The sequence below is a fragment of the Dufourea novaeangliae genome, unplaced genomic scaffold (genome assembly GCF_001272555.1).
Source record: "Dufourea novaeangliae isolate 0120121106 unplaced genomic scaffold, ASM127255v1 scaffold65, whole genome shotgun sequence".
Classification (NCBI taxonomy): Eukaryota; Metazoa; Arthropoda; class Insecta; order Hymenoptera; family Halictidae; genus Dufourea; species Dufourea novaeangliae.
In genome coordinates this window covers 4,713,550-4,727,929 of record NW_015373961.1, presented here as the reverse complement: position 1 = coordinate 4,727,929, position 14,380 = coordinate 4,713,550, and the positions used below count along the sequence as shown (strand labels likewise).

The window sequence follows — 14,380 nt, the reverse complement described above, 5'->3', positions numbered from 1 at the left end:
TATCAATGTCTACAGTGACGTAATATTTATCTTGAAATAAATCGCTCCAGATCGTCGTTAACCACCATTTTATTGTGCACACATAGAAGTTCGAGGTCGAAAAATTAATGATAACAAACAGAATTGAAAATAACGTTGTGTATTCCTGAATAACAAGTTAAACTTCTGTCCACATGTCGTATCGTACGTCGATTTCTACAAACGACGAGTCTCGTAATCATGTCATTCCGTTTAACGATAATCACATAGCCGCGCCCAGTATCGTATGAAACGGTACATCGATTATTTAACGTTTGTATACATTTCCAGCGGAAATCATAGCCTATGATCGACTCCGTTCTGCTTTCCCCTAGCGACTCTCGAAGCGCAGCCACAATAATCCCTCGTTACGCGCGTACGTCCGCCATTGTGATGCAACGAAGTGCGTGTTCGACGATGAAATTATAGCGAACCGTGTTCTTGATCGTTAAACAAGGGTGCACTCCCCTTCAACGCACAAATGAATGCTGGGATTTCTACGAATTGCTTCTAGTTATCGGAAGGAAAGACAATTATTTGTTGGAGAAACTGAAATTATTTCAAAATTATCAAAGGAATAATTTGTTCTATTTTTGTGTACAATACGTGACATATAAATGATTCACAAGAACATTTCAACATTTTAAAATTGTCTAATGACGTTTTACATTTCTTTACTTTTATCATAGTTATAATATGTATAATTCCCATTACATATAATGATATTGTACATAATAAAACCCAAGTTTTCTTATCTTTGATCAATAAACCCTCTTGAAATATTTAAAGTAAATTAGAATTTTGTAAGTTTTTATTGCATTTGCTAACAATGGTCCACACTTTTATCAAATGAAAAAGGCAAAGGATCAATAATGTCTCATTTTACCGATAAGATTTTAAATGCACATTCAAATTTGTTTCATACCATCTGTACAGGGCTAGAAGAAACTATTATACTCACAGATATGAAAAAATACACGATACTGATATTTTATCTCGTAATACATAGTCATGTAGCAACAGTGGGAGCGAAAGGTTTAATCGACTGAACTTACGAGAACTTGCGAGAATTCATGCATATTTTTGAAAAATGCTGTGTACTGTTTGGTGAAACGGGTAAAACTTGAATTTACGTTACTCGACGGAACATAAAAAAATTTGGGGCGTTCACCAAATTATGTACATTTTCGTAGCTATGAAATTGCTAAGCGTGTTTGCTGAAACGGGTAAAACTTGAATTTACGTTAATCGACCGAATTTATAAGAAATGTGGTACGTTTACAAAAGTATTTATGTACATTTTCGTCGTTCTGAAATTGCTAAGCGTGTTTTGTGAAACGAGTAAAACTTGAATTTACGGGGCTTACAGGAAGTATGCCGAAGATTTTTTGGTTTTTAAATGTTAAACTAGTAGGAGTTTCTACTTCTCGTAATTTCTACGTTGACAAGTGATTTCGCTTGATAAATGTCGTTGTTTTGAGATATGAATAAAACTGGGACAACAAGTGGGGCTGTATGAATGTAAGTGTGACGAGGTCGATACTGATCAGGCATTAAAGTCTCCAGCTAATATGTCCCTCACTACTGTGCGGATACTCCAATCCATAAATCTTGAATCAAATAAATCCGTACTTTCACTTGCAAAGATTTAGTATGATGATCCTCAACATTCATATTGTTAGTGTAATAACACACTCTAACAAATGAAATGCAAGCAGATTACTTAATGTTTGTAGTAAACACTTATATTACATTTTATGTTCAATTAAGTTTTGTAATCCTTGTTATATTTTCTAACGTTCAGCAAAAGATTCAGTTTACAGTTCCTATAAATTAGAAATTGACACTAAGTGAATGTTGACGTTTATTTAACTAAACCTCTAATTTACACTGTCGTTCAAAAGTATTGGGACATTTGGTCTGTACAGCGAAAAATGTGATATTTCATAAAAACTGTCGATTTTAGGCCACTTTTATCAGTTTATACTTAAATAAATGTTGTCTATCGAGCTTTAAAACCCCACAAGAAAAATAGTAATTTCAGACTTTTAACAATTTCGTAATGCCTTATTACACTTATTTCCTTTTCAATTAATCCGAGGCTTCGTTACCGAGATATTAACGAAAAACCCCGACCAATCAGAGCGCGAGTTTTTCGTTAATATCTCGGTAACGAAGCCTCAGATTACATTGTTGCTGAGGAAAAACTTGTTTCAATTCACCCCCCGAGTGTCCCATATCCGGGTCGGACAACATTTTTGTTACACCCTGTAGAAATTAAGAAAACCTCCACACACACCACACCCAAGAAACGCCACTCGTTCTTTCTCTCCATCTCGCAATACGCATCACGAAATTATCTTTTCGGCCTCACTCAATCGCCCCCCGCAGCCGGTAGATCACCCAAGGACACAATAAACATCGTGTTATCGGCCATAAAAGTAACAACCTCGGGGTCTGTCGTACAAAAACCGGCAGTGAATCCGTCGGGCTGATTCTTATCGTTGATCCTGCTCCTCTTTTGTCTCCTTGGTGGATCGCGAGGTCGTCTTCCTTCTCGAGGCCGTCACGTCGTCCGGACGGTTTCGAGAGCAACGCCCAGAGGAGTCGTGCACTCCCTGACGGGGCAAGAAAACGTAAGGGAGCCGAGGAGGGATCCAGCCCGGGCGAAGAAACGGATAACGAGGTGAAGGAGGGAAGGAGGAAGGTGGAACGGTCATCGGCGGAAAGATTAAGAGGAGGAGCAAGGACCTCCAGCAGAACCGGTCATCGCGGTTCGTTCATCCGCGTAAACGCGTCTCTCCCTTCTTCTTGGAGCACGGAGCAGAGGATCGCCTGCGCGCGCGCACAGAACCATTACTCGCGCGAGTTCAGGATCCGCTTCGTAGATTTCGCTAGACCAAGAAATTCCTTGTCGTTACTGATATGACGTCACTGGGAGTCGTTTAACACTTTGATTGCCACGTCACCCAAATATGGGTGACATGTACATTGCAAGGAGGAGCTGGATTATTTGCATACTGTGTAGCGCAGGGTTTCCTAAACTGTGTTACGCTGAACCTGAATAGGTGTTCCGCGACAATTTGGCAGGGTTTCATCATCAAAGTCATTAAGTGCTTTATTTATTCATATTTTTATGTTTATTTTATATTATAGTTTTATATTTAAAAATAATTACTAAATAAATAGTGTGTTTTAATAAATTTTTTTTTTTTTTTTTTTTTTTAATTTTTACTAGTAGGAATTACCCAACCTAAAAAATAAGCTATGTATTGTGTTCGATCTATGGCCAGTGTGTAGTTAGCTCAGATGTGGGTGCTGAGTTGATCGAAATTAATTTTCATTGAACGAATATTAATAGTGTAATGCAAGATTATAAACACAAAGTTTATTATCTTTTTTTATTCTAAAACTATTGCTGCGATGTTTCGGTGTTTAGATTGTATTTGATTTCTTTAGGAGGAAGCAAAGAGAAATTGCGCAACATCAGAATGTTTTTTTGATTAAAGGGGTTAATATTCGTATACACAAATAGACTGGATTTTAGGCATTTGTAGCCTATAAGGTTCTGTGAAATATAATAAAAGACAAAGCCTTCATCAGGTGTAACCAGTTTCCTATTTTATTCTTAACCCTATAAGACATTTAACAGAAGGCAGAAATTCAAACCTTTTGTTCTTGCCTTTACGAATTACTTTGTAAAATGTCATATTGCACAAATATCCACAATGCATACGCAAATGATGTATGTAACAGGTATTTACATAGACTGTAACAATAAAGAAATCAAATTTTTAAGAAATAATGGAAAATGATAAATACATATGTTGCCTGCACGTGAGGCAAAATGATGTGTACATGAGACATATGGTTAAATAATTGATCGATCTTTTTGATATTAGATAAGCCTCCGTTGATAAGTGGATTTTATAGACGAAATGTGTCTTCTTTGGAAAACATAATTTCTTTCTATTCGAGACGCAGAATCGTTTTCTAAAAATTCTGTAAAGTTCTTTCCAACGTGTATACGTATTACAGCGTTTGTGTCTATGAATGAAATTATTTTCATCTCATGAATATTTCGCTTGTGGTTATTTCAAGGGTCTGCAGAATACTAAATACGAAACACTGTTGAAAACATTACAGTATGAATTGCTTAAGCTTCGATTATCTCTGTAATGAATTAAAAATTTGTTCGATAAAATGAACGAAAAATTTCTAAAATAATTCGGTAAGCACAAACCCTGATCCTTCCAGTCCTAATAGATACCGAAATATTGGTTTTCCTATCCTTGCTATTCACGATGAACGTAGAAAATTGGATTCGTCGAGAAGTTTCGATTTTGTTACACGATCGTAGGATTGTGGGTCGGATAGACGCAAACAGGCGAATAACTTCAAAGCTACCTGGGTCGATCTTGTAAGTTCCGGTGGGTGGCGTGGGCGTTCGCCAGGTGGACGTTCATGGTGCGTTAGCACCGAGGATCAACCTTACCGAGATCGATCGATGAACCTCGATCGCCATCGCTTTCCACGCCCACATGAAACCGTATACGATCGGGGCTGGTTAATTGGTCGGTCAGCAGTGAAAACAAACTCGTCTTTGTTGATGTTATGACATCCGAAAATATTTAAATTGCAAAGAAAATACTCTGCTCATTATTCAAGATGTCTAATTGTGGAATATGTTCAAATTCATTTATAATTCAGACTGTGATTCTTCGGTGAATCTGTGTAGATAGAAGTACAAGATTGACCGAGGTGGAGGTTTTATTCTTAAAAGATTAGTTAATTTCATGATTTAATAATAATTTCAAGTATTACTGTTCTAAGAATTTGGACACAAACGACTTCTTAATTTTTAATGATTCTTTATACATATACAGGATGAACCACGAATCGTGGTCAGTAGAGATTACTTTGTTATTAGCAGTCCGATCGAAAATGATTTTATCAAATATAGCATGGTTTCAAGAGAGCTTTAACGTGATTATAGCAAATTTTCTGTCAACTCTTTTTTCTCATGATTTTTCAAGGTCACCTTCAATTTTTTTCAAATACACCTATAATTTTTTTACACCTATCTTTTACTATACACCTGAATCCAGACCTTTTCCTCGCCCAGTTCCCATTGCAACGTGAAGACAACCACACAGAACAAGGTGACGAAAAGAAAAAAAAAAGAAGCATGAAGAGTCTCACGCGCGAGCGCTCACGTGACTGACAAATTAGAGACCACTCCGATAAACAGTTCTCTTTTTTTTTTTTTTTTTTTTTAAGGATACTCACTTGGCGTACGCTTTCTCCAGAAGAGCAGGCCAGAATTGATCACTGTGACGGCTCTGCACGAAAGCAAGTCGCCCGTGAATCGCCGGCAGCCTGTCGTCGACGAGAACCTCGACCCATGCGCCGCACCACCATAAACGGAATCGGAAGACGCCCGCGTATTCGGCGGTCGGCGATCCCGGCGGTTCACCGGTATTCCCGAACCCTTGGTCCGCTGGCACCACACGGTAGAAGAGACCTTTGCTCAGGTGGAGAACGCCCAAGCAGGAGACCAGCCATTTGTCGCCTGAATTTCAAACAGAACGTCTATGTTATCCTTTGATCTCTGTTCTTTTTTTATTTGAAATATCGTAAGAGATTAATTATACAATACATTTTATATAATTACATAATACAAAAGTCTTCCATTAAAAGGGTTTTAAATTTCGCGCTATTGTGTATCTGTGAATGTTAACGCTGTCATTCGTTGACGCGTGTGTAATAAAAACTACACGGTTAAACACTTTGTGTTCACAAATTGTGAAAATTTACTATAAATTTAAATAAAAAAAAAAGTTTAATATACCACGTTTTTAAAACGGACTAAAAAGTATAAAATAATTTTTCCTAGCCCCATACGGATAGTACTGAAAATTTGTGATTGTGAAGTTTTAATAACTATGAAAATGGTTGTAAGATTTAAAATGAACAATGTGGGGCGCATGCAATAGATAATTAATGCATGAATAGTTCACCTAAGTCACTAACAATTTTATTGCACTGCAAATGATATGAACTGTTGTGTGAGATTTTTCAACGGCAGCTACTCTCTACACTCCTTACTATTATCTTGCGCCCCACGTTTTTCGTTTTAAATCTTACAAGTATTTTCATAGCTATCAAAAATTCACAATCACAAATTTTCAGGACTATCTGAATGGGGTTAGGAAAAATTATTTTATATTTTTTAGTCCGTATTAAAAACGTAGTATATTAAACATTTGAAAATTAATCTGAAATGCGTGTATTCATCATGGTAGTAAGTAGAAACGGAATGTTAGTGAACAGACACGCCAGATCCAATTGCACGTGTATCCAACAGAGATATTCAAAGGTAATTTTCTCGAAAACGAAGTCTCGAATGAAAAAATTTTATTCTATATTTTCGACTTCTTTTTTCACGTAGAATCATCCCTCACCATTGTTACACCACACCCTGCATATACTGTTTATTCTGTAGAAATATAAAAGAATGTGAAAAATCGACACTCATCAACATTAAAACTACTAAACTCGTCAAAATGATGGATTGCAGATTTTTTATTTTACGATTGCTAAAACAATAATAGTGCTTTTAGTGAAACTTATGTTAGTTTTCAATTTAATGTTTACTTTATATCATACTATATTATGCTAGAGTGTACTATACATACATTACGTATATCACTGCATTATACAATTTAATTTAGTATATATTCAAAGCTGGTATTCTAGTGTCAATTATGTGTAAATACGAGAAACAGATACGATTGTAATAAAATATATTTTATTCCGAAACTTATGTAGGCAAGATTTTTTCTTTGCGGTTACAACTCTCCTGAAAGGTACACGTTCTATGGTAGAATTATTATAAGTGTGTTATTTATTTCAAGGAGGTACAGTTCTGTATATGCTGTTGTTTCCCGGCTAATTAATGAAAAGTTTCCTAAAAAATTTATCTGCAGGTTAATCATATCAGTGATTGAGCGGAGCAGAGAAACTTTTACTGAATGGAAATGAAGCTGTATGTAGAAATTGTTAATTTATCTCCGAGGATAAATTGTTAACGACGTACAATGGAAAGGGGTGGAGAAACGCTTGATTCATAAATCACGGAAGTTACCACCTGAATTTTCTAGTTTGTAAACGGGCCTCATGGTTTATGCATGAGTTCGATAAATATCAAAGGCACTACATTGTAATCAAAATTAATTGAATTACATGCTCGTGTACCATTAATTAAACCATTGTAAGATCACACTCGTGATTATTATTCTGTTATCAGAAAAATAGTTGTAATAACACATTTTTCATTGATTATACGTTTAAATCGTACGACTTCACGAGAATAGATCTTGTTGATTAGACCTTCGAGAACGAAAGTGAACACCGAGGCGGCCCGAAATGCCGTGTCGCTCTTCGATCCCAGAAAATTCTCTCACGCTCTTACAACATACACTGTGAACGAAGATTACGAATCTATTTCGCCGCTGTTGAAGTTCATCGACGGGAAAGGAAGAATCGTCGAGACTGTTCCATAATTTATCGAATAATTTCAGCAGCTTTGCTCTGTGTTATTCATAGCTTCTCACGTTCACCTCTATCCCCCCCGTAAACTTCGTACGCATAGTTACGTAACATTGTATAGCCTAATTATTCCCGGAGAAATTGAATCGGAGTTGTATATCCTGAATGAACGCACGGTCTACCGAAGAGAATTCAGTCTGTAGAAACACATAAATGAACAGTGCTTGTAGAAAACATTGTAAATGCCAAAATGGAAAAATTTTGTTCTTTTTTATGGAAAACTGTTTTACATGTTAATGGGAATACTGTAGTATAGAATTTAAATGCAATTTCCGTTTGTAAATAGTTACAAATAGTGCTAAAAGATGGTATCATTGGTACGCCCAATGTCGCTTCTATAGAAAACAATGTATGTGCTAATTAAAGGGTTAAATTTTTCGTTTTCTGTACAAGTAACCTGGGAAAGCAGGTTTTGATACTTACAGTGTTTGTAAATTTAAATGAATGGCATGTTGAATTTTCTCTACAACTAAGAGGTGGACACATACAGGTTTTTCTACAAATATAATTTTCTTTCTCATGAATTTGGACTTATATTAATGCGAAAAAATAGAAAATTTTCGTGATGCATTTGGGTTACTGCATACTTAGTCACATTTAGCAATGAAAATAAATGTGCAAAATATCGGTAAAAAAAATACTTTTCGTCTTCGCGATTGTTGATCGTAACGGATAATTAAATGTTAAAAATATCTGTTGCTTCCGTCGAATCGATAACGAAAGCAAAAGAATAATTCTGGATGATTACGTCATATGGACGAAAATATTACCGTATGCGCGTGCATTAATTGTCTCCTCGAATTAACTTCTTCGTTTAAATTGACGTTAATGCAACGACGATCGATCATTACACGTCCCCGTAATCGTGGCTCGATTAAATTGTGTGTCTATTCAAACGGACTGCGTCGATCCACTTTCACTATCCCCCCGACACGAGAGAGAGAGAGACCCGGTTTCACGCCGCAAAGATTACAGATGAGTTAACCGGCCCCCCCAAGAGTGTCCAGTTCGCGCCTAGTAAACAAATACGTTTCCACGTGGACAAACCTGTCCATCCGGACAGGTTGAATAATTCGAACGACTGTACCTAATCATTGTATGTCAAGCCTTTTCCACACATTGTCGCCCGAGTTCTTAACTGTTCTAGCTATCTTTTTCAAAAAAAGTTTAGTTAATCAATCAAATTTATAATATTATTATAACAAAATTTAACCTAGGAAACAACAAATATTATTTTCAGTTGTAGATCGAAAACTTTGAAAGTTTTTCTCTTTCTTAATGGGCGTATGTATCTCCAAATGCTAACAATAATTAAAAATTTATGTTGCTAATAAGATAAAATTTTATTAAGTATGGTAATAAATAGCTATTCAGTCGATGATATTACAGTGTTTTTGATTATTTCATAACTTTACTGTTTCTATAATATTAAAATTTGTGAAGTTTAAACTCAGTTTTCTCAATTTAGAAACTAGTGGAGATAGAACAATGAAGAACTAGAGCGACGATATGTGGACGTCGTATTTTTTAGTTTGCTTGTCGAGAGAGAGAACTGAAAAATAATTACCAGCAACGGCTGCGAAAAGTATTCAACAACTGCTGATATTATTGTTTCTCAGTATAATAAGGTAATTACTTATTTGAAAGTACTCTAAAATACTGGAGGTTTTCCTTAAGATAAGGTTCGAGTGAAAGAATTTTTAAATTAGTTTTAGACGGACAGTGGAGTAGTTAATTGTAGGTGAGAATAACCGAGTAATAGATATATGCTACAGTTATCTGACAGTAGGATATTTTAATGAGCATGATAGAGGAAGTAAAGCGGAGCAAAAAAGTTAACGAGTGCAGAAAACGTGTATTTAATGTCATGAACGTTAAAGAAAGTACGAATGGTATCGATGTCCTACGATTTTCAATATGGCCGCCGTTTTCTCGCGTACAGAGTCGCCATCTTGGTTTACACGTATAACAATATTTCTACGATATTAAATGTAACATACAGAATCTATTTAACTATATCCTACGGTTTAATATAAATACACTTTAAAAATCCAAATAACTTAACTAAATAAAGAAGAAATTCAAGATAAATTTAATAATTTTTTACTCGAGTAAAATATTGTTTCTCATTCGTGAAAGATGTCCAATTCCTTCATAAAAGACGAGGTATGTTGCAATGAAAATTTACTTAAACAGACCTTCATACCAATATTTATTCGGCAAACGTTCGACTCTGTCGATCATCCGATTTCCACGCTGGCAACGGTGTCAAGAACTGCAAACAGAATTGTGCAATGGCAAGTCTGAAGGGTTCACGGAGCTGTACGGATGTTTACAGTAGGGAAACAATCATTTTACGATTCGTGATCGAACGAACCTTGAGCATCGTTATCTCATCGTGGCGCGTGGGCTGGATTTGCTAATCGCAGATCTCGCGAAAGTGAATTCGAGTTAATGCCGGATTAATGCCAGCTTTCACCGAGTCGTCATGAAAATCAGAGATAGTCACAGTGGATTATAAATTGTAATTACGAGGCGTAACGATCTCTCGTAACTGTTATTTCCGTTTTAATGGATTTCCAGCGTGAGCCTGCTGTACTTATTAAAACGCTAAAAAAAAATCATTGTTACCACGGTCGCGTTACGCTTGCATTTTTTTCCCATTAGATTCTAAATATGTGTGTCAGCGCTTGTAGAGCGGAAAAAATGTACCTCGATTATTGAAATAAACAAGGGTAGAATCAATGTCACCTCAGTTCGTTAACCCCTTAACTAGAGCTTCTTGTACTTTTTTTTTCATTCAATAGTTTCAAGTCGTAGAAACTGATATACAGGGTGTCCCGACCAAATCGACCCACTCTAATATCTTCGAAACTGTTGACGATATTAAAAAATGTTTCAGACAAAACTTAAATGGTATCAGGGGGCACACTTTCTGATGTAAGTTTTTGTATATGGACTCGTAGAGGTCATGAAGGTCAACTTTGTTTTTTAAAATAATATTCGCGGTAAAGCTTGGATAATACTTCGGGGGATCAATAAAAGTATTTAATAGTGTAACAATTAGTACAGTGATTATAGACCGGCATTTTTCATTAGTAACACTACACAGTTTTTGTTTTTTGAATCACTAATGTCAAGATATTTTTACCTGTTCTTTTCTTGTTAGACTACAATTTCTATTATCTTTTTCAATACAATTTGTCCATAAAGTTTTTAATATGCAGGAGTGCTGAGGAATTTCATTATTTTATTTTAAATTCCAGGTTAAGATAATTGTCTTTTAGATATATTATATTTATCAATGCATTTTATATGTTTTTATACAACGATACGAATAATTTATTTCAAAATTTAATTTCGAAAATTAAACAGATGTGTGTTCATACATCTGGAATGCTTGTGTATAATTTTACGGTAACTCTGAGACATTATTGCCACACCTCGTGAATTGCGTTCCATTTTTCACGTAACAGGGAACATAAACACGTGTTTACGCAAACCAACTTGCACAATCACTAAACGACAATATTTACCTTTCGTATGCAAGTAGGCTTATAATAGTCCGGTTTAATACTTACATATGCATAGTACCTTATAATTTTTCCGGGTGTCGTCCAAAATTTCCTTGAAAAATATGCGATTTTTTATGTATCTATTAAAATTAACATATTTCTTTTAAAAATTCAGATATTTTCACGTTCTTTTTAATTTTATATGTTGGTGTGTTTACAATTTGGATATGTTGTAGGCTTTATCGATATATAACCGTATCTTGAAGGATTTTTGAAAATTTTAAAAATTATACATTTTACAACTGCTTGAAATTTAGGGTCAACCTTTTTTCAATAAATCATAACTATTGAACCAACAAACTGATCAAAATTAACTTTGCGGGTACTTACAGTGGAGACATAAGAGTACGAAATAAAAAATATTTCAGTTAAAAAAAGATATTTTGTAACCATTTATTTTGCGCAATTGTTTTAAATAAATCTGTGTTTTTATATTGTCGAACTATTTAAAATTTGAAAAAATGAGGATATAGCCCTATTTGTCCTCTTTATGGTCATAACTTCAAAAGTATGGACACTTTAAAATTAGCCGTATGAAAATTAATTGAAGTGAACGCAGTCGAATAATGAATTATCTGTTGAACTAATAAACTTATCAAAATGACTTTTGTGGATGCTTATAGTGGAGACATAACAGTACCTAATCAAAAGTAGTTAGAAGAAAATATTTGTTAACCATTTATTTTGTAATTGTTTTAAAGGAATGTAAATTTATATTAGTAGGGCCCAAAATCATTCCGTTCCCATGTCGAACTCCAAAAACCGAGTCGAGAAACATCAGGAGCTTTGCAGTCGGTAATGTGGGTCGTGAAAAAATTGATCACGTGTCGTTGTCCCTGGTCGTATGTCCGTGGTCTTGCGTGTTCACGCGCGTTAACGGGACACACGGTCCCGCCGCGTGTACTTACGGCGCATCTTCATGGAATGCGTTTGCACGAATTCCCGGATCGCACGACTTCCGTCGACGACGCTGGTCGCGCCGTTGAGTCACACACCAGCTCCCAAGCGGGGCGGTTAACCAGAGAGATTAAGCTCGCGATGCATTCCACCGTCCAGTCTATACTTGGCGTCGCCGTAATTCTTCGGACACGAGATTGCACGCATACGACGTACAGTGTGCAAAATCCCCAAAACGCGGAAAAAATTGCAAAAATGTTTTCGTAGTAGAAATTGCGATATTGTTTCAAAAACTTTGTGACCTTATTTCTAGGAAGGTCGCAGAAAGTCGCAGACTTTTTCTGGATTACAGTATTTATATTTACGTGTAGTTGTAACAGAAAAAAATTCGGTGGGATTTGAAGGACCTTAATTGTATAAAAAAAAAAATTATGCTTAGTATACAGATTTGTGTCTTTTTTTATTTGTCTAATTTAAAGTAAAGTACTTATCGCCTTGAATAGTATTTAGACCTACGATAAAGCTTGAAAATTCCAAGGATTAAACGCAAAAACAACAAAAAATGGAAAAAAATTCTATTTTGAATGGTAAATGCCCTAGTTGTTTTTTATGGCAGTTTTTTAAAAAATTTTATATTGTAATCTGTGATGGACGTATTTCAATATTGTCACATAAGTTTTTTAGGTGATTGTACAGTTTAGCGGTTTTTCTCAATTTTAGCTATAAATATTTCTTGTAATCCCAACCGGCGCTAACATGTACAGGAAAAAGTTGTTCGAAATGTTGAGTTCTGTAATATCCAAAGGATATTGAAATCGATGTTGAGTGTATAATTCCGAATAATTTCCCACCCTTTTTTAAACAAAAATAAACAAATCTAAATTACTTTTTTGACCTCCAACGCTTGATTTTTCGTTTCAGTGATAAAATGAAGCTATTTAAAAACAAATACAGTAAAATAGCTAAAGTTGAGAAAAGCCTCTACATTGCACAATTACCATTTTAAAATGACGTTTCAACAAGAAACGACTTTTTGTCATAATTTGGGATTTTGCACAACTGTGTGACGTTTGCAGAGAGAATTGGTGCGTTAAAGATTGCGGCCATTTTATCACGCGACGGGGACATTAACGCCCACATCGCGGACGACGCATAGAAGATGAAATATGAAAATCGTCGAGATGTTTAATATACAAGCAGACGGTTTCAACTGGAACATGTCTCGGAACTCGTGGCCCCGCACGCTTCCGTGTATAATAAACTTGACAGTTGATTGGACTCGCGTCCGTTCGTTACGCCATTAACTACTCTCGCCCTTCCGATGGCGTTGACGTCGCGTTAATCGAATATGATGTATTTATTAAATTCGATTTGACGTTAGCTTCTCGTACCGGTTGTTTAATATCCTTTTAAACGCCGTGGCTTGCCGATAAGATTGAACGTTACTGGTAATCAACGGTTTATTAAGCGGCGGAACTGTACGGGGAGGTTGAATCTACTTTCACGATCCTGGAGGGTCGTAAACGTTTACAGAAAAAGTTCATTCTCGTGTTTTATTTTATGGGGAATGACTCTTGTGTTTATAAGTGAATAGTAACACGCTGTCCATGGACGTTGAATTATGACGAGGAGTGCTGGTGAACACATGCAATAGGTATTTAGTTTTATAGAGACACGTAAATTTGCATACGCTTAAAATTACAGTTTCAACTAGCTGAAATTGTAAATTGCGCAGGAAACTTATTTCCTCCGTAAATAGCTGTAAAGACAATTTTTGAAGATATATAAAATGTCCGTTTTAAATTGACCGGTAATTTCTGAGCTTAAGCAGAGTCCACATGAGTCTCGTAGTCTTGGATTATTTATACATAATCATAGGAAACTTGTAAACAATTTTTTTTCTATTTCACTTCTGTTATATGTATATATTTTCTTAATAGATAATACAACGAGCATAGTATTGCCGTTAAAAGATACAAGAAAGAAGAATGTATGGCTGTTTAAAGCAATAAAGGGACAAGAAATGTAACCTCTACTTTGGTAGTAAATAATAAATGTTTATTTTGAACACGATTTTATCGATAATATAATGCGTAATTTTGTTAGGTCTAACTATTTTTGTTACAACTTATTACAAATAACATGTTGATATGTTTTGGATGTAAACTTGTTCTTCTGTCTGATACTATTTGTCCTGCATTAGAAAATAGTCTTACCCCTAGGAACAGAAGCAGCTGGTATGGATAAATATTGTAGAGCCAGAGGCAACAATTTGTTTT

The 14,380-nt window shown here is 35.4% G+C and overlaps 1 protein-coding gene across 1 annotated transcript in view; it reads right to left on the bottom strand.

Moving 5' to 3' along the window:
- Window positions 1-14,380, bottom strand: part of LOC107186554 (calpain-C) — a 79,479-nt gene that overhangs the window by 19,056 nt on the left and 46,043 nt on the right. The window contains exon 4 of the mRNA XM_015574448.1: window positions 5,308-5,590. Coding sequence (XP_015429934.1) covers window positions 5,308-5,590 — 283 coding nt within the window. The remainder of the gene's footprint in view (window positions 1-5,307; window positions 5,591-14,380) is intronic.